The sequence below is a fragment of the Ascidia mentula genome, chromosome 9, assembly GCF_947561715.1.
Source record: "Ascidia mentula chromosome 9, kaAscMent1.1, whole genome shotgun sequence".
NCBI classification, from domain to species: Eukaryota; Metazoa; Chordata; class Ascidiacea; order Phlebobranchia; family Ascidiidae; genus Ascidia; species Ascidia mentula.
Window position 1 is genome coordinate 12887558 of NC_138574.1, and position 22481 is coordinate 12910038.

Sequence of the window (22481 nt, forward strand, 5' to 3'; positions counted from 1 at the left end):
AACGCTATGCTAACGAGAGTGTTCTTCCTATTATTCTTCAGCCTGTTGATGCTGGCCCTGGAATGTGGAGAATGGGAACAAAGGAAAGAAAACGTCAAATGCAGAACTGGTTTGCCTCAATTCTGTATTTGGTTCTATGAGCAATATAAGCCAACCACTAACTTATAGTGAGAGCCGTTACAACGCCTGTCTGCTTGCAGTGCGAACATTGGTTTGTTGCGTGATGATAGAGTTCTTACAGAAATGTTTAAACATGTTAAAACCAGATGAGAAAACAAGTCTTTTTATAATCGCTTATTTCAGACTATCTTCATTGTTTTTTTCGGCCACTTTATTTCTTTGAACTTGTGAACCTTATTCCAATATTTCTCCTTCCCTAGTTTTCTGCCCCATTATTGACTACAACGCACAACGTGTAGGCAAGAGCCAGGTTGCTTATTTCTAATATATTTGCCTTTTTTGCGAGCAGTTTCTTAGAAAATGCAAATGTGCTTATTTCTGGGAAACGTGCTAACTTTGGATTTGCATGGTTATCGCCTCTAATCGTGCATATTTGTTCAACAAATACGAAATATTGGCGTATTATATGGCGCAGTGGTGGACGATTTTTGATTGCTGAAGAAATTAACAATATTCTCAAAATCGGACGGAAATTTGACACAAATCGAGTTTATTTTGTAATCCATGTACAAGATTTTTTGTCCTGCACCATATGTGATACTAATGAACCAAATATCTTTTCTGCAATAAATTCACACAGTTCGTTTGGTCGCTCCGAACGCACAGCAAAGTTGTATTTCTCACCGTAAGAAACAAAATGCACGTCGACATTGCAAACGGTGAAGCACTGTCGACGCACAACGCGCAAAAAGAAGGAAGGTAGATTTCGTTAAAGAAAAAGCACCGCCTGCGGATTAATTTTTGTGGGGACCGGATCTGGCCAACGCACATGGGGGAGTCCAGCACACTCGTCCCGTGGGCGAAGGCCGGCCGGGCCGGGGGGGCCAAAACGGTCAAATCGAAGGTGAGATCCTCGCACCAGCACTTACAAGGATCGCACCCCCGTCCATGATGCGGATTTCCGCGGGGATTGAACTGCCTTTTTCCCCGCACAACATCCGCGATCCTCCCGAAGTGTTGCCGCCATGTTTGAGAAGGTCGTGTTCGAGGTGCAGAATTAGCCACTGAAGCAGACGCGGCCAACCTGGTAGCCGTGTCGCTGTGGTTTGGTGCCGAAGTCGAAGGACTTGTAGTCGATCAGAGGCAGGACGTCCACCTCTCTCGTTCTTATCTCCAATACCACTTGTCCAGTTTCGCTTCCACTCTGTGGAGAAGGTGTTTATTTAGTAATAATGGGGTTAATTGCGACATTGCAACGTTTAAGTTTCATACTGTGAGAAAATTACTGAATAAGTTTATGTGTTTTTAACCTTATTTTTATGCGCTTAAACTATATTTTGTTGTTGTACCTTCTTTAATAATAATTGCGTATTGTACCTTATTCGAAGACAATTTTGTGTTTTCCGCAACACGCAAATTTTGACAGGTTTGTTTCTTATTTGGAATCGTATCGTGGAATTAATTTTACAACAAAGCAATGTGTTAGAAATCCCGTCACGACAACAATAATAAAAACTTACCCTGCAGGAATCCTCAATGAGGGTGATGTGCTCACTCCCGTAGGTGAGTGTCTCTTCGTTTGCTCCCATCAAATGGATGGCATTGTCGTAGCCTTCCTCCGAATCACGCCACCCAACAGAGTTGACGCATTTGTACGTGAAGAGTTGGCGAGCTTCGGACGAGAGGAGACGCAGGAAGTTGAACTGGGGGATGCTCGTGTTGTAATCGAACTGAAAAATCAAGTTATTTTGGTTTATTCGTTGAAATTCTTCTTTACAAAATCACTCTTTTTTTATATCTGATGCAGAAATTCTGCAAATCTAACACCCAAATGAACCCATGAACGCATTTAACCTGATTTAGGCAAAGTCCACGAACCACATATCAAATATAAAAGAGCGCTAAGTGGACCCTGCCCTGATTGATGAGTGTACTAACGAAATCACGAGGCAAACGGCAAAAAGCAGAGTTAGCAAATTCTGCGTTGTTTGATGATCGTCACACGGTTTACGTACAACTAAATCGTGTTGCGTAATTTGCTGAGTATTGAAAAGTGTGCGCAGGTGGATTTGCGCAATTCGAAGCACTTTCCTGCCGATGTCTCGTATATTAAAAGGTTACGAGGATACGCGCCTTAATTAGGCAGTGAATATATATGCAGAGCAATATAACACATCGTGAATTACTATTCACACGCTTTGCTGTAGGACTATCATTTGTTGTAAAAATATTTCTAAATTATTGTGTAACAGGTCGTGTTTCTCAAATTCTTTATCCGGTTGCTATATTGTATGAGCTTTGTTTTAAATTTTAATAGTGTCCATATACCAGTGAGGAAAAATGGGTAAATTCAAGCAATAATCTACTGCAGATGTCAACTGCATTCATAACTCACCCTGTCACCCATTCTGTACGAACTGAACCACGTGCCCGGTGTAGCTTTGGGCCATCTTCGGGCTGGAGACTATAACAACAGAAAATCTTGTTACATTCAAAAGTATAGCAATAGGTTGATCGACGAACTTATTTGATTAGTTTATATAAATATGATGCCCGAGGCATTATGCTATCCATAATATTACGTATGTCCATATTAATTCCACAGACAAAGTATGGTATTGAGGTAGTATTGGGAGCGTATACCAATGGGAGACTATCAGAAGGTCAACGTTCAGTTCCCAACTTTTGCTATTGTACCATTAGCGTTAGCACAAGTAACGCAGGAGTATTGCGACGATGGAATAACAAGATAACAAGACGAGACCCAGACATTCTAAACTGGTCTTCCTCTAATGCGCAACTTAAACAAACTATCCAAACTACGAGAACATGTTTTCGAATATTAGTAATAGGAATAGAATGGCCGATAACTAGTTCTCTGGTGAAAAAGGTGCAACAAATTACTCCTTACTGCACAGTTACTTTGATCTTGGTTTGAAAGCAAGTGTTTTGTGTGTATTGCTATATAAAGGAAATCTCTGTGCATATTGGCGTTAAACGCAATATTTTCGCCCAGATCAAAGTAACAGTTTCAATTGTTTGGGAAATAATCGGAAACAATGCCGCGGTCTATAATGAACACGTGGCCGCTCGGGAGAAACTGGAAATCAAACTTACACTTGGGTTGATCGCCTCAATACAAGTATCGCCCTCAGCTTCGAAATCGCAGTGAACTTCGATGGAATCCAAGGCGCAGCCTCCGTTGGGATCAATCCAGTAAGTACCTGTGTGTAAAGCATGCTTAGACTGTTGAAGTTGGGGCTCATGATTTCATCAGTTGCTTACAACCATATTTCAACAGAGAACGTTGTGCTTCCAGGCTTACGACAACGGGGCATGGTACCGCGTGTGTTTAATTTACTGCACACTGTACAGTGTATTTGTACTGTGCACTGCACTGTACAGTGTATTTGTACTGTGCACTGCACTGTACAGGGTATTTGTACTGTGCACTGTACAGCGCCCGTGCACTGAGTCTGTGCAGTTCCTCGTTTGTAGTTAACGTGAAGTACTGTTTTCTTTTTATCGTTTTCGGAATTGTGTCCAAGTTACAGTTTCTTATTAAATAAATCAATAATGTCATAAATACAGTGAAAAAGAAGACCTTGCTACTGGTATTTTTCACATGAAAGTTGTCGAAAAAAGTATTTGTCGGCTTAAAAGCTGCCTTGGAGATTCTGTCTCAAAATTTGATCGCTGGTAACTTTACAAATTAATTATTTACTAAAATCGATTCCTGTCAAGTTTGAAACGATTCGAATCTTTACCAACTTCTGGACAAACACGCGTTGTTTGCGTGAAAAAAATAGTATTCTGACTTATACGACAAAGTCTACTAATATTTGTGTTTTTTACTTTTCTTGAACTTTTTTGTATATTTCCGCATGGCAAGGCACGATTGGGAAGGCCTTTACTTGGCGGTCTCTGTTATCGTAAATCAACACAAGGCTTAATGGCATCGCAGCCAAGTTCAATACAAGCTAATTTTGAAATAATACTAATGTCCTCGCCGCGAACATATTTCGAAACGTTACCTGAAGGTGAGTTGGGATGACAAAGCCAGATGTCCTTGCAGCTTCTTCCGGGATTGTCAGAGGATCTTCCCATGGGTGATCGCATCATGATCATCTCCTGCTTCAAGGAATCCATCGCAGCAAATATCTCCTCCAGTCCATGTTGGTAATCGTCGAGGAACGGATCTTGGCCAGCTTCGTAGAAGGCATCCTATATGTAAGACGATTGCGGTTAGCAGGGGGTTCGATTCTACTTGAGTATGTACAATACATAGAAGTTAATCCTTGTTGGATACATCTACATTTGATTGTTCGTTTATTTTCAGTAATATGAGAAAACAGAATTTACGAAACATATTTTACCCAATGCAGTCGTTTAAACCTCAACAAAGTAAATAATCATAGTGTTAACAAGTACACGAATATTAATGTAATTTTTTAACCTTACCTGTCGGTTAATTTGACGTTTTTCACGTGCCGACTGTAAAAAAACAAAAACAACAATGTCCATGTCACAATCACATAGTCGTTTGTACGCACAACTGGCTACTAAAAGGTTACTTGCACTTATTGTTCATTAAGGTGTTTTAAGTTTAAAGTAAGTTAAACTATCATTGTTCTTTCAAGTTCCGTGGTATTTGAATACACAATTACAGTCTAATCAACATAAAAAAGCGTTGTTTTTCGCAGGACATTCATTGAAAAAAATATTAAAAAACTCCACAAGTTTTTGTGACTCACTCGACGTGTTCTGCCCTTCTCAGTATTTCCCATGAGGGGTGCGGCGTTCGTGACGCTTCCAGGAGGGCCCGGTGGTCCGGGAGGACCCGGAATACCGGCGTCACCCTTGGGGCCTGTGGGTCCCTACAAAAATATTTTTGCGTAACGATTTGTTGCAGATTAAAAAAAAAAAATTTGCGTAACGATTGTTGCAGATTAAAGAAAAAAAGTTTGCGTAACGATTGTTGCAAATTTTTTTAAAAATAATTGCGTAACACTTACTGCAGCTCCTTTGTTTCCTTTTCCTCCCAAACCACCCTGAAAACATACATTGTCAAAAAAAAGATTAAAACACGTTCAAGATACACACTCTGGCAACACGAAAATTAAGCTATGTATAATCATGCTTTTAGAGAATTTACAGGCCACTACAAAGTTGTGTGTTGCATACTCTAGGTTTTAAAAAGCTGTGAAGCACAACTTTACGGTCCTTCAGGTTCCCATGCCATACTAGAAATTTGCATTTGCCTGAATTAAGTACAGTATTTTCACTATACATTTGGTCAACACAAGAATGAAGCTATGTCTTATCATGGCTTTCAAAGTCCCATTTTCAGAAATTTAACTTAAAATGGAATTGGGAGGGGGGTAAAAACAGCATTGGCTCTTACAGGTAATCCTGGCGGGCCTGTGGGTCCAACGGGTCCGGACGGGCCATTTCTTCCTTCTTCTCCCTTGTTGCCCAATGGTCCAGAGCGTCCCATCGGTCCTTGTTGGCCCTTTTCGCCTGGTTCGCCAGGGGCGCCTGTGACTCCAGTAAGACCAGCATCTCCCTGAAGAAAACGAAATTGTTCGTTAACCGACGTTTTTGTGAGTTGCCACGAAACTCGTTACATGACATTGTGTTATTTGTTGAATATTAATCACAAAATTAACCCATCTTGCATGTACATTGTATTTATTGTCCCTTCATCACACGTACGACGTCACAGATTATATTTTTACCGTGACGTCATAACCCGAAACGGCATGTCCGTTCATTTACACCTTTAAGGTCCCAAATGAAGGCATGGGTAACTAATACCAATGTCATAGATAACACGTCAGCAATTAATTTTATCGTTAGAAAGTAGATAGCACAGGAATAAGTTTCACCTTTTCCCCAGAATATCCCATGTCTCCTTTCTCACCCTTCGAACCGGATGGACCCTGAAAACAACAACGACCTCCTTTAGTATAGGAAAATTTCGCTTATTTCTTCCACAAAATGCAAACAATACTTACCATGGGTCCTGGTGGGCCATCAGCACCGGGAGAACCTGGAAGTCCAGGAGATCCCTAAACAGGTAGTTTGTGTTAATACAGTTTCAAAAGGGTTTTAAACGTTTGGTAAAAACGTCAAGAAAGTTTCAACAAGTAGAAAAGTTTTGTAAAAGCGGCGATTTCGGGAGCAATGTCGTCGGTACATGGTCAATCGCGCTACTCGTGGCTTACAAAGTAAAGAATGAATACTAATAACAGGTTTACTCGCCATTCTGAGAATAAACAGACTGGCGCATAGTGCTGAAAACAGTTAACAGATCATCCACGTCATTTTAAATTGATGACGGCATGAATTTTTGCCGAAACGTTTGACCAAAATGAACATGACAATGTTTTTAGCACCATGGGCCAGCCTGTTTATTCTCAGTGGAATGAAAGATAGAACAAAGCAAATTTAAGATAACTTACCACAGGCCCACCAATACCCTGCAGTCCGCCGACACCCTGCTTTCCAGTTTTGCCCTGAATCAAAAACAATCAAAGTTAGTCAACTAAATAAGTCGAGTATTTCTCTCTGGATATCTTTGAACGATATTTCGTATTTATCATTGCAACGGCAAAAAGAACAGATTCGCAATATGATATGGTCGGGCGGAAAATTAAAGTTTCTTTGTGGAAAAAGTGTTTTGCTTTCCTACAATAGCCCCAACCAATAAACCTGAAGAAGTGTCACCGGATGGCAGATAAAAAGTCAGTGGAAATAAAATCTACCCTACTTTTGAGCCAGAAGGACAGTTCTTTTACATTAACAATGCCATGCAACAACAGTAGCACAATATTATAACGATTTCCCATGTAGGAACCACTGGATTACTTAAACGAAGTTATTTGAGTTGATAAATCTTACCTGTGCACCGGGTGGTCCACCGTCTCCTGGTGGTCCAGATGGACCGGGATCACCCTAGGAAAATACAACCGTCGGTTAGCAGACAATCAAGTTAACAATGGTATTAGAACAGAAAGTCGTTGCAAACCTTTCCGCCTTTTTCGCCCGATTTTCCTTCAGGTCCAGTAGCACCAGCGGATCCCTGTTAAACAATTGCATGAATACTTGTGAAAATTACGAACAAATTCTTTGACACTTTTCCAATGTTAATTTTTTGGGACAAATTTTTTTTTATAAAACGAGTGGTGATTTGTTTTAATATTGCAGTAAAGAACAATGGTAGCAACTTACCCGTCTGCCGGGGCCGCCAGGAGGTCCAGATTCTCCCATTGGTCCAGGAGGACCCTGAATGTAACGCAACAATGTTACACAACAGAAAAACATACAAGAATATAAAATACTTTATAAGAGCACTTCAAGTTACGATTTTGTAAAACAAACACTAAACACTGTCGACTACAAGATAATTTAGGACAAAAGTCCCAACCATAATACTTACAGGTTCACCCTGATCTCCTGTGTCACCGCGGTCGCCCACGTCACCATCGTTACCCTGGAAACAAGAAACAAACAATGCTTTTAGGCTTCTACGTGTACTTTGCAGGTGGAGATTTAGTTTTATCATTCTCGCTACATAGAATACAAACATAACTGTGTTTGGTGGAAATACGATGACTTACCGGTTGGCCGGCGGGCCCAGCTGGTCCCTGGTCACCTGGTTGCCCGATTGGTCCCTGGAATTCAAACACAAAAGGTGGTTATGATGTGAATGCAACATAAGCTATGTAAATATTGCACGAAAGCGAATGAAGTCTATGTGAACAAATATTAAAAGATTCCAATGTATTCAAAATGTAAATAGAAACGTAATTAAACATCTTGTTTTTAATGATACTGGCGACGTCTAATTGTAGGCGAGTTATATATCAGAAACAACATAACGACAAATGACTTGGTTTTTTTTCTCATAACTTATAGAAAAAAAAACAGATACCAAGGCTTAGTTGCCCGTAAGATTGTTTAGTGATTCTGACATATATTCAAAGAAACGTAATTAAAGTTTGCTATTCTGGAGGCATCGCAGCCTCCATAAATTGGTTTGCTGACATACCGGAAACCCTTGGCCTCCGTCGTCTCCGCGTGGCCCCTGGTTTCCTGGTTGGCCCTGTGGCCCAGGCTGCCCGTATTCACCCTTTTGTCCAGTCTCTCCCTTCATTCCCACTGGTCCAGCGTCCCCGGGACTTCCCGGTGCCCCCGCTTGTCCTGTTTCGCCCTGAAGGAAAGATCAAAGTTGGTTGGTTTTTGTCTGGTAATTATGTGAAAACCTCATGCTACGGGAAGTTATTTTAAAATCATTTTAATGCACAATTATACCCCGACCGCCTTTTGCTTACATTTTCCAACCACTTTGCATCGTGAATTGTGTACTTCACATTTTCAACATAAATACTATGGGTTGCACGCAGTTACATTTACTATGAGGCAAAAACACTGATGTAGCTGCCCTACTTGTTACAGGTTAACAATAAAAAAGTACAAACTGTTTGACAAAAAAAGCACATTCACCTTATCTCCAACTTGACCTGGTTGCCCGTGAGATCCAGGCGGTCCTTGGGCTCCCTGTGACCACAAATATCAGTTAAAAACCCGCCATCATCACATAATTGTACATAGAAATCACACTTACGTCAGCCCCTTGGGTTCCCTGGGGTCCTTGCTTGCCCGGTGGTCCTGGTGGGCCCTAAAATAACGTGAGCATTAAAGAAATGGGCGCTTTTTAGTAAATGTAGTCGTATAACGTTGTACATACCAGACTTCCTGGGTCTCCCGTGTCACCCTTCTTGCCCGAGGGTCCTGGCATTCCCTGAAACACAAATAAGTTTAAAATCCTGATGAAGTCTTGTTGCATGACAGACGAAACGTCGGATGAATAAAGTACGTTAATTTATGCCAGAAGAGCGGTCCTGTTCAAATTGTCATATCAAAATAAGTTTGAGATCGTCTGCAAATATGTGAAAAAAAACAAAAGGTTCTAAGGCGGTTATGGTTCGTTATGGGGCAGAAATAGCAACAAACTTCCATTTGAACAATTCAGATTGAGTTGTTACAACAATCTACAGCTGATTAAGTCAAATCGTTTCTTTCATCAAATCGAGATTATATTTGATCAACTTTGTGCAAGTTACAGCGTTTATCAATGGTGCCCATGACTACAAACCATACATGCTGTATATCACACTGCATACCATTAAAATGCTGCCAAAATAATACAATTGATGAAATACATGCAAATTGATCAGGGCGTCAAAGTTTTATGCGTGTATTTACTCAATATATGAAGCATATTTAAAACAGTGACGAGTTCTTGAACTTCTCGTACCTGAAGACCTCTAGGTCCTGGTGGTCCAGCGTACCCACGTTCACCTTCGTCACCCTTGGCCCCGTACAAACCCTGTTGGCCACGTGGTCCTGGTATTCCGTCAGATCCCTGAGAAGAAGTGTTCAAATTATATACTGCGTATATTCCATGTTGAATTTTGATGGCTAAATCAATCAAAACTCATCAATAAAAGCTTCGGTCAAGCGCCAACAAATATTATGAAAATCCTTTTCGGGTGGTTGTGATTTTTTCTTTTTCCGTAATTGTGATGAAACTTATTCAGAGGACCAGCTTACCGGGGGTCCAGCGGTTCCAAGTGGTCCCTGTTCGCCAGGCGATCCAGGGGGGCCGCTATCACCCTTTGCTCCCTTCAGTCCGGCGTCGCCAGGCGGTCCTTGTTCACCCTGCAAAAATATTGCGTGAATTTTGGTTCCCCTTTAAAGTATATAATTTTGGTTCTCCTTTAAAGTATACGTCACAATTTTTAGAGTAATCACCTTGTCGCCGTCTTCACCTCTCGGTCCACTGTCGCCCGGCGGCCCCAGGAGCCCACTGGGGCCTCTTTCGCCGTCACGGCCGACAGGTCCCATGGAACCTGGTGGCCCCTAAAAAGTAACAAGGGTTTTTGAAAACGAAGTTCAAAATGTGAGGAAAAACTTATGCGAGTTCTTCCAACTTGTGTCCAATATTTTTGAAATCTTGACCTCGATCGCGTTATATTTTTTTTGCCGGTGCCCAAATATAAATTATTTTTACATTAAATGGAAATCCCCTGGACAAGAATACTTACCACGTTGCCCTTTTCTCCGCCAGGTCCTGGCGGTCCTTGAGGTCCAGGCCGTCCCTGAATATCACAAGATGGATTAGTTTTTTGAAACTAAAGTCCACCATCCCAAATTAAACAAATACACAAAACCAACCAATTATTCATATACAATGTTTACGCTACTTTTAGATTAATTCACGAGGAAACCAGTCACACTAATCAATGTTTTCGGAAAAAAACTTGAAATTATTTAAAAGAAACTTACAACATCATTTCGAGCAACCTTTAACAGACGCAAAATTGGTTTACCTGGGTTCCAATCTGCCCTGATGGCCCCGGTGGTCCTTGGGGTCCCATTGAGCCCTGTGTGAATTGGAAATATTAGTTATTGGTGAAATGACAGACCACAAACCACAACTTACCGATGGTCCTGATGGGCCAGGTGCGCCCTCACTACCCTTCAAACCTTGGCTTCCCTGTAGAAGAAAAATTGGTATGAGATTTGTTGCTAAGATACGCAGGGAGGTTTCGTCTATAGGTTTGGTTATACAATAAACTACATAATCTATGTTGGATTAGGGATGCGGAAACTAGTTTGTGATTTTTAAAGGCTCTCGAAATTATATATTTAAAAATTAGAATTCAATGTTTCCAGAAACAAAAATACTTATGTAGAAAAGTTTAATTTAAATTGGACACTTTTCACATTAATCGAAAAGACTTGAAAAAAAATTATAAATCACACTCTGACCCAAATCCCACAGCGTAACATCAAACAACAAACCAAACCCAAGATAAAGTTAAATGCAATTATGCTGGGTCGCGAATACTGGGTATATGTTTACTTACCCTGTCACCCTGATCTCCCCGCTTTCCAGGGTATCCCTGTGGTCCAGGTGGCCCGAACTTGCCGGGGCCCCCTTGGGGTCCACGGTCACCTTTGGACCCTTCTTTTCCAGCAGATCCAGCCAAGCCAACAAGACCAGGCTCGCCCTGCGACACAAAAACGTTTGTTATTTCTTTGTGACGTCACAACCAACGAATAATTGAAGGATTTAAATCAAAACAATAACGTACAACAGGGCCGGGATGGCCACGCTCGCCAGCTGGTCCAACTTCACCGGTGGGGCCCTGAAGGCCTACCACACCCGCTGGGCCTGGAGGTCCGGTCTTGCCTTGGAAACCCTGCAACATAAAACGTTTAAATATGTGGATATCGAGGTAAAAAAAGTCTAATAGCGGTTGTATGCACAGAACTTTATAAGCAAGCGTTCACAGCCAAAATACTGTTGCCAGCACCAAAATTTTCGATGAAAACTTCAGTAGCAGAACAGATAATTCAACTCACAGGCTCTCCCCGGCTTCCAGCATGACCTGCAACTCCATCTTTACCGGGTTGTCCCTGAAACACGAGAAAGTTGACGTAAAAAAAATCAAAAAGCACTTTTAAATTTTAGAAACAAAATCGGGTATGGTGGGAATCGAACTTGCAACTCCGCTCTTCCCAAAAGCGCTCATGGAGTTATACCGTGGAATTAAGCAATACTTACTGGAGGTCCCTTTGGTCCAATGGGTCCGTTGGTTCCTTGTGGTCCGGGCGGTCCCTAAATGGTAAAAAATTGCGTTTAATACGGAGAATGACAAACTACATCTGCACGGATTACAATAATTTCTTACCCTTTCGCCAACTGGTCCTTGAGGTCCGTCTTGCCCTCTTGTGCCCTGTAGCGGAACAATTTTTAAAAATACTACTAAGATCAACTACATTGTAAAAGTGCAAATAGATTTACGTAAATTTATTCCAATGTAAACGGAACAAATTGAACAAAAAATCCACGTACTTTGGCTCCCGAGATTCCACTGGGACCACGGGGGCCGCGCTTGCCTCTTGGGCCCTTTGGTCCTCTTTGGCCCTCACGGCCTCTCTTTCCTTCTGGTCCCTGAAATAACATAAGAAAATGTACAATCGTTGATAAATATATATGAAAAAAATGCGAAAGATTTAATAAATGACACTGAATTTAGGTTAAGAAATCGCATGTTATTCACCAAGTTAAAACAGATCTGGGAGCAAATACGTTTATGGTATAATTATATTAGTTGTGTTCTACCACTACTAATCACGTTTCAAGCATGCAGCATGTGACGATTGGTCGTACTTGACTGCAGTGGAAAAGGAAGTGATGTAAAAATTACCAAGTAATTACGAACTGAAGCTATTACGTGCAATGAAAGAAATTGTGAAACTGCAGCAGACGATAGTTACAAAAATGTTGGAATTGCAAAAAAAATTGAAGAAAAAGCAAAAGATGATAATGTTTTTCTAAAGCTTGTTTTTTAAGCAAGCAAGAAATATAAATGATCTAATGTACTGAACATAACAAAAGGGTCTACTGATTATCGACCATTGCAAATAAAGAAAAAAAAGAAATTGTGAATGCCATCGTCTTGTTTTTATCATTTGTAAGTTCTATCTTTAGTTATGGTTTGATTCATTTTATGTAATCACATGTACACCGCTTTAAATTACCAATAGCCTTAGCTATAAAGCTATCGAATCATTAAAAGTGTAACGGCTCGTAAACGTCAGTGCGGTTTCAAGGGAAAGGTACAACAGCCACAAAGAGCGTGGTTCGTGTTAATGAAAGTTCTGAAAAGGTTTAAGTGAATAAGAGGAATTTGGCAGCAATGAGCGCATGCAAACGACCGATTAGGGGGGGTGACATCTTACCCTTCTTCCTTTGGGTCCGTTTGACCCTTGTGAACCTGGGACCCCGCGCGAACCCTTTATACAACAACACACAAGTTAAAAAGTTGTCCTTCTCTTACCCTGTCGCCTTTGCCTCCGGCGGCTCCTGGACTGCCGGTTATTCCAAGGGAACCCTGACGGAGGGCGGAAAGAAAATAAGTTAAAATGTGGTTTGAGGTCATTTTCGACTCTGATATATCGACAAATGATAACAGTTGTGTAAAAAATTTTTTTAAGTTATCACGAGATTTACAATACAGTGCCCTTAGAATGTTGATGCTGAATTTATATTTGAAAGCGTCACTTTTCGAAACATAATCATATGGAGATGGCGATCATACTAAAAAACAGCAAACTTTTTTCTTTGCCAAGTGACTCGCTTGTGGCAACTTCTCCGCTACAACTTCCTATAGTTGTTTATATGCAAACACATACCTTTTGACCGACTCTGCCGTTGTAGCCGTTGAGGCCTGGAGCACCCATTTTGCCCTGCAAGCAACCACAAGAAGATATTAAAATACAACAGGAGGTTGGAGAGGAATCCAGCTACGTTCTTACCTTGATACCAGACAGGCCGATGGGACCAATTTCTCCACGAGGGCCTTCGCGTCCCTGTGGAAGAAAAAATGTTGGTATTTGTGACGAGACAAACAAATGATCCAGTTTACTATTGTTACTAAGCAAGTTTGATGCAGTTTTTAAGCAATTTGTTGCAAACCGGTATAAAGCTATACGTTCCTTCGGAGGTATTATGCATTTAGGTATTAACGTGAATCTTGATGGAGTGTTTTGACATCATATGTTGTTTGGGCCTTGTCCAGAGGCTATGGTTATTTAACATCCAAATAACTTCATCTAGTATTAGAGCAACAAAATCTATTCTTAATACAACCGCAATATACCTTCATTCCGTCTGGCCCGTCTTCACCGCGTGGTCCTGGAAGTCCAGACACGCCCTAAAGACAAAAGAATTAAAGGCCACACGTTTAACCACATCTCACAAACCAACTATCAACTTTTATTTTTATACAGACGGTAATTCTTTTACTGAGAAATAGTTTAGTATGTAGGTTATAGAACGTACCTGATCTCCTTTGACGCCCATGTCTCCTTTGTAACCGTTAACGCCAACCGGGCCCTGAACAAACATATGACCTTCTTTGTCTTTGGAACTATTTTGTTTTTTTATTGTACACTATGTAGTGGGTATTGAATATTATGAAGTTTGTCAACTGTTCACTATGTAGCAGATATTATGAACATAACAAAGATCACTTACGTCTCCACCCTTGTTTCCCTTCAGGCCACGAACACCCGTCTCGCCCTACAAACATTAGCAATCAATATTAAGAAGAAACAAAACGTAAATAGTTCTATTAAAACTGTGTATAGATATTTAATGAAATGATTAAGCTAAGATGCAGATGATAACTGATCGAAACAAGATTACATATTTTAAACACGTGTTTATCATCCGTGGAAAACAACGACCCTGCATTTACAACTAATGCAGTAATCCGTATCATCACATCATCAGCCCTATATTACTTGACTGTTTTTTTCTAATGTAATGGCATTAGTGCCATAGCCCGGCTCTACACTTACAGCAAAGCACAATACCCATACCTTTGTTCCTCTTGGACCTTTGTAGCCCTGTGGGCCCTGGGGACCTGGTGGACCCTGGAAATATTGTCAATTGATAAAAGCGAACTTTTAATTTCAACCAAGGAGTTTACCATTGAACCCTTGTTTCCAGCTGACCCTTCGTTGCCAGGGTGACCCGGCATGCCATCGGCTCCTGGAATACCTGGTAGACCGGATTTTCCAGCGGGTCCTTTGGTTCCTGGGGGTCCCATCAGACCTTGCGGCCCTGGGATGCCCTGCAAAGAAAGGCGAGATTTATTGGTTTATTTGGTTTGGACGCACAGCGAGCCACAACCAAGCATACTATGTTAAGTTTTGAATAGGTAACAAACAAGGAACCGTAGGCTAAAATTAGTTTCTAAAAACGGTTTAAATATGTTTCAAGTAATTTATTGTTTTTTTACCTGTGGACCAGAAGCTCCTTGTTGTCCAGGAGGACCGGGGTCACCTTGAGGTCCCTGAAACGGTAACGGTTTTATTTTTATACAGTAAGAAGAAACAAAACGATTTTGCGACAGATGCCCTTGCTGTCATTCAGAAAGCACGAAACTAAATTTGCGAGTAAACCGTATGGTCGTATGGTAATTTCGTTACGTCCCAATATTATATTATTTTAAAATAAAATACATTTGCTTCTTGTTCTTACCAAACTGCCCTTGAAGCCTTGCGACCCTGGTGAACCACGTGGTCCCTGTTCAAGTAAACATCGGTTAGAAAATGTTTTTAAAAGCTTGTATTTAATAAAACATGCATACTTACTGGTTGTCCCTGGGATCCAGGCGTTCCTCGTGGTCCAAGCTCCCCTCTAGCGCCCTAAAGTGACCGGTTTGATGTGAAAAAAGTGTTATGTATAGAACCGCATTGTCAATATTTCAGATTCACAAAGTTCGCCAAGATATGCAACGGGTATTCGTAACTACCTTACAAAAATATCGGCGTTTATGAAGCTCGTATTTTAGAGATTTTGAATGGTTGCTTACTACTGTGGCGCACTTCGTAATTAGCTTCCTATATGTAAGACTTAATGACAGTTTATATTGTATGTACCTGTGATCCTGGTAAACCTCTTGGTCCTGCGTCACCATGTTCTCCCTATAGTAAACATAGAACAACATGTAACATCCTAAATATATAAACACTATCTCGAATCCAGGGAAAAAAATCCCAAACGGGGCAAACAATAATAACCTACAGTTTGCTCATAATTTACTTTGACAAGAAATAAATTGTGAAATAAATTTCACGAACCCTTTCGCCATTCACTCCCGGGGGTCCTTGCGCTCCAGGAGGTCCTGATTCGCCCTGCAAATATACAACAAGGTGTTGTTGCTTGTATGGGACATATCATAAGATTATATTACCATGTGTCCTTTGGGACCCATCAGTCCTGGCAAGCCGTCAAACCCGCGATCACCCTGATTGAAAAAAGGATAACATTAAAACGGTTTCTTGAGAATATTGTGTGTACTCGCAATAACAAAAAAATGTGTCATTGGCTGGAAAGTAAATACACTGTGTAGATACAATACACGGGGTTACTTATATCCAAGAAAACGTGCTTGTTTTCGATTTCCCTGCTCAGCTTTACAGTGTAAACGTAATTATTTTGGTCAAATAACGCTTTTTAGTTACGTGTAATAAACATTTTTGGACACTAAAAATAAACAAAAAAAATTACCTTTGTTGACCTGTAAAAATATATATCATGACATAATTAAGCTGGTCAAGACTGGTGGTAACGTTAACAGTCGAGACCCAACATAAATTGGCCTGTGTGGACGATAGAATTCAATTCCGCACAAATTTTACCTTAATTCCGACGTTCCCAGGTTCGCCTCTCAAGCCGTCCTCTCCAGGTCGACCCTAGAATACAAAAAAACGACATGTAAAAAAAAACACTGCTATAAGAAGTTATAATTTACCCTTTTGCCGGAAGAACCGTCCAATCCTGGCGGTCCTCTTGGTCCACGTTGACCCTGTTTAGGAAAAACAAATTGTTAAGTGTTGAAGCAGTCCTGTGCCATGAAAGTACAGATATACATGTTTGCTTTTATCCAAACTTTTCAATCTTTTGCCGTTACTATAAAGCAGGTCTTTTCGAGATTTTTTAGTTCTGTGAGCCCAGGGTTATTCCTGGGCGACCCCATTTCAATAAGAATTTTTCTGTATAACCCCCCGGTAAACAACTAAAAGGGAAATATGGAATATCCCTGGTATAGAGTACTTTTGCAAGTCGAAGAAAATAGGACGAAACCCTGGATATTTGAAAAACTTACCATCATTCCAGGTTCTCCAGCATATCCCTTTTCACCATAAGGTCCCATATCTCCCTGCAATGAGAATACTATGTTAATGGATTTGCTTTAAGCTGATACCATATCTTGCATGTTAGGCCCTTACCGGGTTGCCTGGCATCCCTGCTACACCTCTTGGTCCAGGTGGTCCAGCTAATGCAAGCTGCAAAAAGACAAACACTGTGTTGAACCGACTTACGGACAAGGAAAGTCTCTAAACTATATTCAGATAATAAGTATGTTCAAATTTTGTCATAGGTAATTGGACGCATACATTTTTTGTCAAATAAAACGAATGCTAAAACTAATTATTGAAACCTTTTATCACATCCTTTTGAAAAAAACAAGTTATGGCAAAGAACAAAACAATATTCCTGGGAATCTGTCATTGGACAAAATATTTTTATGCTCGTATTCAAGAAACAAAGAAATAATTTCTGGTCAGTTCTTACCCTTGCTCGACTGAGAGACAGTTGTGCTTGAATCTCAGCGGGTGCGCTGGAACCGGGTCCTTTTTGGCCATCGGGTGTCGCAATTCTGAACTACAAACATACATATGTAACCACACAAACTCCCCAATAAAAACACTCAGTTATTCAGAGTCATTTTATTGTGCAACTTTGCTGCATTTCAGACAGGTGGAAAATTTCACTTTGGTGTTTCGCCGGGTAAGTTTTCTGCTATCTCAGCTGGGGTGTAGCATTGGTAGATGTGAAACGTGAACACACCCAAAACAAACATCACTCCTATTCCATAGAGTATGTCGGCATATGAATCTTCAGAATCCATTTTTGTATTTTTGTTCAGATATTTGTTTTATAAATAAGGTTTAAAATAGCAAGCAATTGTGCATTGTTACATCATAATAATCATTGTTTCAGCCTTGCTAACAACCCTTTGCTGTGTATAAAAAAAGCCTTTGCTATCAGGACTCTGATCATTGTAACACTGTGGTTCTGACACTTAGTGAAATTGTTTGTCACAAAAACATACTGGAATCATGATGTGTCTCCCGGGAGGTCCAGGCAGTCCTTTCTCTCCAGGCAATCCATCTCTTCCAGAAGGTCCCTGAAAAAGCAAAAAAATTCTAACATACCCATACAAAATGTATTATATCACAGGGCAACACAGAAACATTGCCCTCCTGAGTCATGGGAGAATCTATCAGTCAAAAGGTACAATGGAATTGCAGCCAAGGTGATATTTCAGATAATTTTGAGAGAATATTAAACAATTCTTTTTTCTTACCCGATCTCCATGTTCTCCTTGCTCTCCCATTGGTCCTTGGAACCCTGGTGGGCCGACGAGCCCCTACAAAAATATGCTCAGTATAAGTTTTTTTTAGCATGCGCTCTTCATGCACAGACCCTATGTTCATGGTCACAAAGAAAAGAAAATATCGTGTCTCAGGTTATCTTGTTATGAAGAGAACATATGAGGTGTTTTGGGCCTAAATATTTGAAAAATTATTGCAATTTTACACATAATGTAACTGTTGCCATTGCCAGGGCTTAACAATAGGAGCACTTACAGGCTCCCCTGGAGGTCCAGGTGGTCCAGCAACATAGGTGTCCTGCACAAAACATAGAAAAGTTTAACAAAAAGATTCTGCACACAATAAGAACGCAAAAGTCCTAATGCAAAGCTACTTACAGGTTCCACGACTGCATCTTCACCCTTCTGACCTTTTTGTCCCTGTAACATTTATATAAAATATATACGTTTAATGTGTCTAAGAAAAAAAAAAAAATTCTTTTTGATGAAACAGCTTTCAATTATATATCATTTTATATCAAGATATGCAAGCAATGAGAAAAATATTTCCTTAACCACAGGACAAACTTAGTTATTCAGCAAAAACAACACAGCTATTATTGTGATGGAATTTGAGTATATCCGAGCCATAAATTTGAATATCTTCGTAAAAATAAATAAATGTTTAAAAAACAAGAATACCCCAAGACCATTTCCACCATCCCCACCGTCTCCGCCACCATCCCCACGGCCACCGGGTCCACCAGTAGGGACCAGCAAACCTGCCCCATCTTCTGAAGTTTCTGCAGCTGCTTCACTTCCAAACTGGAAAAGAAATTTACATTATTTGGCATGTTTGGTGCGATGACACAAATTAATTTAATATTTTATGTTGACGCTTGGTATTTTTTGAGCCATTGATTGGGAAACTATTTTAAAATAATATTCCCCGATTGTGCATTTGGACTTTTAAAAGCCCTTTTTTGATGATTTTGTTGTGAACCACATACTTTCAAATGTTAAAATAAACATGTCGAGTATTCCAAAAAACCAGAATTGTTCTGGTTAATGAACATGTTTCCATTTATACTAAAAAACCAGTTATCAATTTGGTATTTTAAAAAAATTACCCAATAGCCAATACAACATGACAAGTGTGTTCAGTGTTATTCCTTGTTTAGTATAATACAAAAAATATTCCAAAAAATACAAAAATTCAAATATGCAACTTACAAATTGTTCCTCTGCGGGTTCAATGATGGCAGCAGCTCCAACGCAATGTGGTGATAACTTTTTGCGTTTGTTGCACATTTGGCCAGCCAGTGTCGGGTCATCGGAGAAGGTAAAGGTCTCAATATCGCCCTATTTTTTTTAATAGTAATTAAGCATTACAACAAAATATTAAATTTTGTTTTACGATGCAAGGCATATAAAAAAAAGTAGGAAAACTTGTGATGAAAGTATTTATTTAAAATTTGAGTTTCATTTCAAATTTATATATCTTTTATCATATAGATATTGTTCATTACTGTAAATTCCCAAAGAAAACAATGATATAGAGCTGTTACAGTGCAAGTATTTCCTAAAGGATAGTTGCAGACGACGAACCTGAAATGTTTCAGTGCCATCACTTGCTGCATCAGCCAGGATGAACACACCAGTGGTGTTTAAGTTGGTATGAACATTTCGGGGAAGATCGAGATCCCTGACCCATTTGCAATCCAGGTACATCTGAACCATTTCATTGTAGACCGCAAAGGCAACTTTATGCCACCTGTGAAAAAGTACAGACTTTGTTGAATTGATAATACTTTATTGGTTACAAACAATTTGGCTATCGAAAAGCCTAATGTGAAAATTTAACAAATCAATGCAACATATACAGATTTTAGATGTTAAGTGTGTAATACTATTCAACTAGGCAGAACTTTTGTCATTCACCACCTCAGCGGAGTTACACTGAAGCATTAAGAGTCATGAGTGCAAGCGAATTTTTTTAATATCTAATAAAAATGGATTTATTGAGCATTTGGTTACAGTATTGATTCAAATCAATATCTTTTGCGTAGTTGTGAAGTTTATGTACCACTTTACAAAGCTATTTGTCAAGCAAGAGTATTGTGGGTTCATGGTCAATTACTAGAAATGCCCGGAGCAATTGAAGTCTGAAGGATAAATTACATCCATTTATAGAAACAGGAAACCATTTAGGCAACAACAGACCACATAGCTGTGCCTAATCCTGGAATGCCTGGAGTGGAGGTATATTATATAACAATTCTATCAAGGTAGCGTACAATAAACTTACTCCTTTACAATATTTAAAGAAAAGGTTCATATTGTATTATGCCAAAAAATGGTTAAATAACAGTAGTATGTGAAAGAAAATAACATAAAAAACAGAAGCAATTTTTAATTATATTTCTGTACAGCACCTTCCATCAGCCAGGTCAACGTCTTCAAATGTTGCTCTTGCAGGGGAGTATAGGGAGTTGTCATCATAGTGAAAAGTCGGTTCCAGTCCAAGTTGAGCCCCCATCTGCAGCCAAGTCCTTGCATGTTTCATTTGAAACAAGAATGGATGTTGACTGTTAGCATCGAGTCGAATCGTTGCCATGAAGGAAAACTCTGGTGGAAGCTGCATCTCTTCAAGAAAGATATAGGGCATTGTGTTAGTTAGTTAGACAATACTGAACATCAATTTCAAATCAGTAAATTGTCTCAACATGCAATGCAAATTTATTGAGGCATTGGAATGAAAACTGCATGTTTTACCTCCACGTTTGGTGCGAAAGACGTCCATTGATGGGGCTACAATCGTAGTGTCGTTGTAGATTCGATATGCGGTTCGGTGTGCGGCTCGCTTTTTGCCATATTGGCATATGCCAGGCACACGGCCTACTCGGTCATTATTTTCAAGTTCCAATCTTTCCAGAAGGTCAATTTTCACTGCAAAATAAAACATGGAGATTTCGCGGAAATGTCAACAAAGGACCTTTATTTATTGGCATTCGAAAATACAACATATTTACACTGTGGCGTGAAGCTAGTTAACACACATATGCCTATATTTGTGTGCTCACGTATTAATAACTCAAACTGTTTTGAGAAAACCAGACAAGCGTAAAGCAATTGAAGTTGCCTGGAATGTTGAGTTTCCGATCAAGTCTGAAAACTCTTGAAAAAACGCAAAACCGCGGGTTTGCGTCTAGACCTAGGAGCGCCAATTGCCCGAGCCAACTGCAGCGCAGCGTAACCAGCGTTCGCTGGAGTTTGTAGCAACAAGTAACTCCCATTTAAAGAAAAACATATGCGCTGTATGGATGCTTAAAAAAGCGTAATTTTCTGTGCTAAAATTGTCCGTTCATTGTTTAACGACATCCTACAACGAAGGCTATAAATACGATTAAAAGGTTCCCTCAGCAAATATTTACTTAAAACAGCGCGTGCGCTCAAAACACAGCAATAAGTACACAGAAATACAGCTATAGCGATTAGGCCATACGTCAAAGTTAAAGTAAAATGTAGGCTACATATATTGTTGTGCTATCAGCAACCAAACAAATGCTTATTTCAAACTCACCGGCGCCGGTTGTCACAATCAAGAACAGCAACACGAGCCAGCATTGCCACAACGCTGGTCTAATCGCTGACTTTTTGAACCATTGTGGCGTAACAATGGACCGTGTGCTGGTGTCCATTGCTTCGCTCACAATTGAACAACTAATGCGTCGGCTGGTCACGGACCTTCCGTGTCCGCAACTCTTCTGTCGCCCGTCGTTAATCAACCAACAGTAGAGTCAAACAACTGTGGCCGCGCCGGGAGCGGCTGTGATGGCTCCTTTGCAATAGATCGCGCTCAAGTCAAAAGTATTCGATCGCGAGAAAAAGTTGTCTCGGCGAAGTCCAGACAGCGGAAATCGCGTGACGATGTGAAGTCTTTGAATTCAGGTTACGCATGCATCACCGCTTCTACACAGCGGCTGTCTTTGTTCGCACCAATTTGTACCTAACCACAGGCCGTTACGCTTGCATTGCTGCGTGCCTTTATGCCTCCAAAGCAAGTTGAGCGTGGCGGCGAAAACAACAGTTTCTGCAAATCCGACAATTTTAGTTAAACTTCATTTCCTCGGTTGGTGCTCCAGTGAACACAAGCGCAATTGTTAGAATCGGTGGACGGCAATTTAAAGTCATACCCAGTTTGAGAATCCATAATTTTAAATCAAAGGTATACCTGTTCTTGGCCCCCTAACACGGATATATGCGAACTCCAAATATAGTTTTGACTGTCGCGTTTCGATAAAGGGCAAACGACGATGTTTTGGGCGCTCC

At 40.3% G+C, this 22481-nt stretch overlaps 1 protein-coding gene across 2 annotated transcripts; it reads right to left on the minus strand.

The window, feature by feature from the left end:
• Nucleotides 1–764: 764 nt before the first annotated feature.
• On the minus strand, nt 765–22007 carry LOC145914052 (uncharacterized). Of its 2 annotated transcripts, none has more exons than XM_083001830.1 (62): nt 21733–22007; nt 20925–21098; nt 20585–20795; nt 19758–19923; nt 19383–19511; nt 18852–18974; nt 18549–18590; nt 18427–18468; nt 18144–18206; nt 17889–17963; nt 17348–17437; nt 17002–17058; nt 16878–16931; nt 16524–16577; nt 16411–16464; nt 15963–16016; nt 15850–15903; nt 15649–15693; nt 15361–15414; nt 15248–15292; nt 15006–15059; nt 14694–14837; nt 14584–14637; nt 14237–14281; nt 14042–14095; nt 13860–13913; nt 13516–13569; nt 13393–13446; nt 12940–12993; nt 12050–12148; nt 11886–11930; nt 11759–11812; nt 11557–11610; nt 11286–11393; nt 11058–11201; nt 10631–10684; nt 10518–10571; nt 10233–10286; nt 9940–10047; nt 9739–9846; nt 9443–9550; nt 8873–8926; nt 8750–8803; nt 8629–8682; nt 8174–8335; nt 7743–7796; nt 7562–7615; nt 7354–7407; nt 7151–7204; nt 7024–7077; nt 6585–6638; nt 6138–6191; nt 6009–6062; nt 5525–5686; nt 5136–5171; nt 4875–4997; nt 4582–4614; nt 4155–4344; nt 3238–3344; nt 2516–2584; nt 1641–1850; nt 765–1324 (listed from the first exon to the last, which is right to left on the minus strand). In XM_083001830.1, exons 1-62 carry the CDS (start codon nt 21848–21850, stop codon nt 1178–1180), a joined length of 5094 nt encoding a protein of 1697 aa, XP_082857956.1. In that variant the 5' UTR covers nt 21851–22007; the 3' UTR covers nt 765–1177. The 2 variants fall into 2 exon arrangements, with proteins under 2 accessions (XP_082857956.1, XP_082857957.1); XM_083001831.1 differs by lacking the exon at nt 12940–12993 and adding an exon at nt 13038–13091.
• Between the last annotated feature and the right edge of the window lie 474 nt (nt 22008–22481).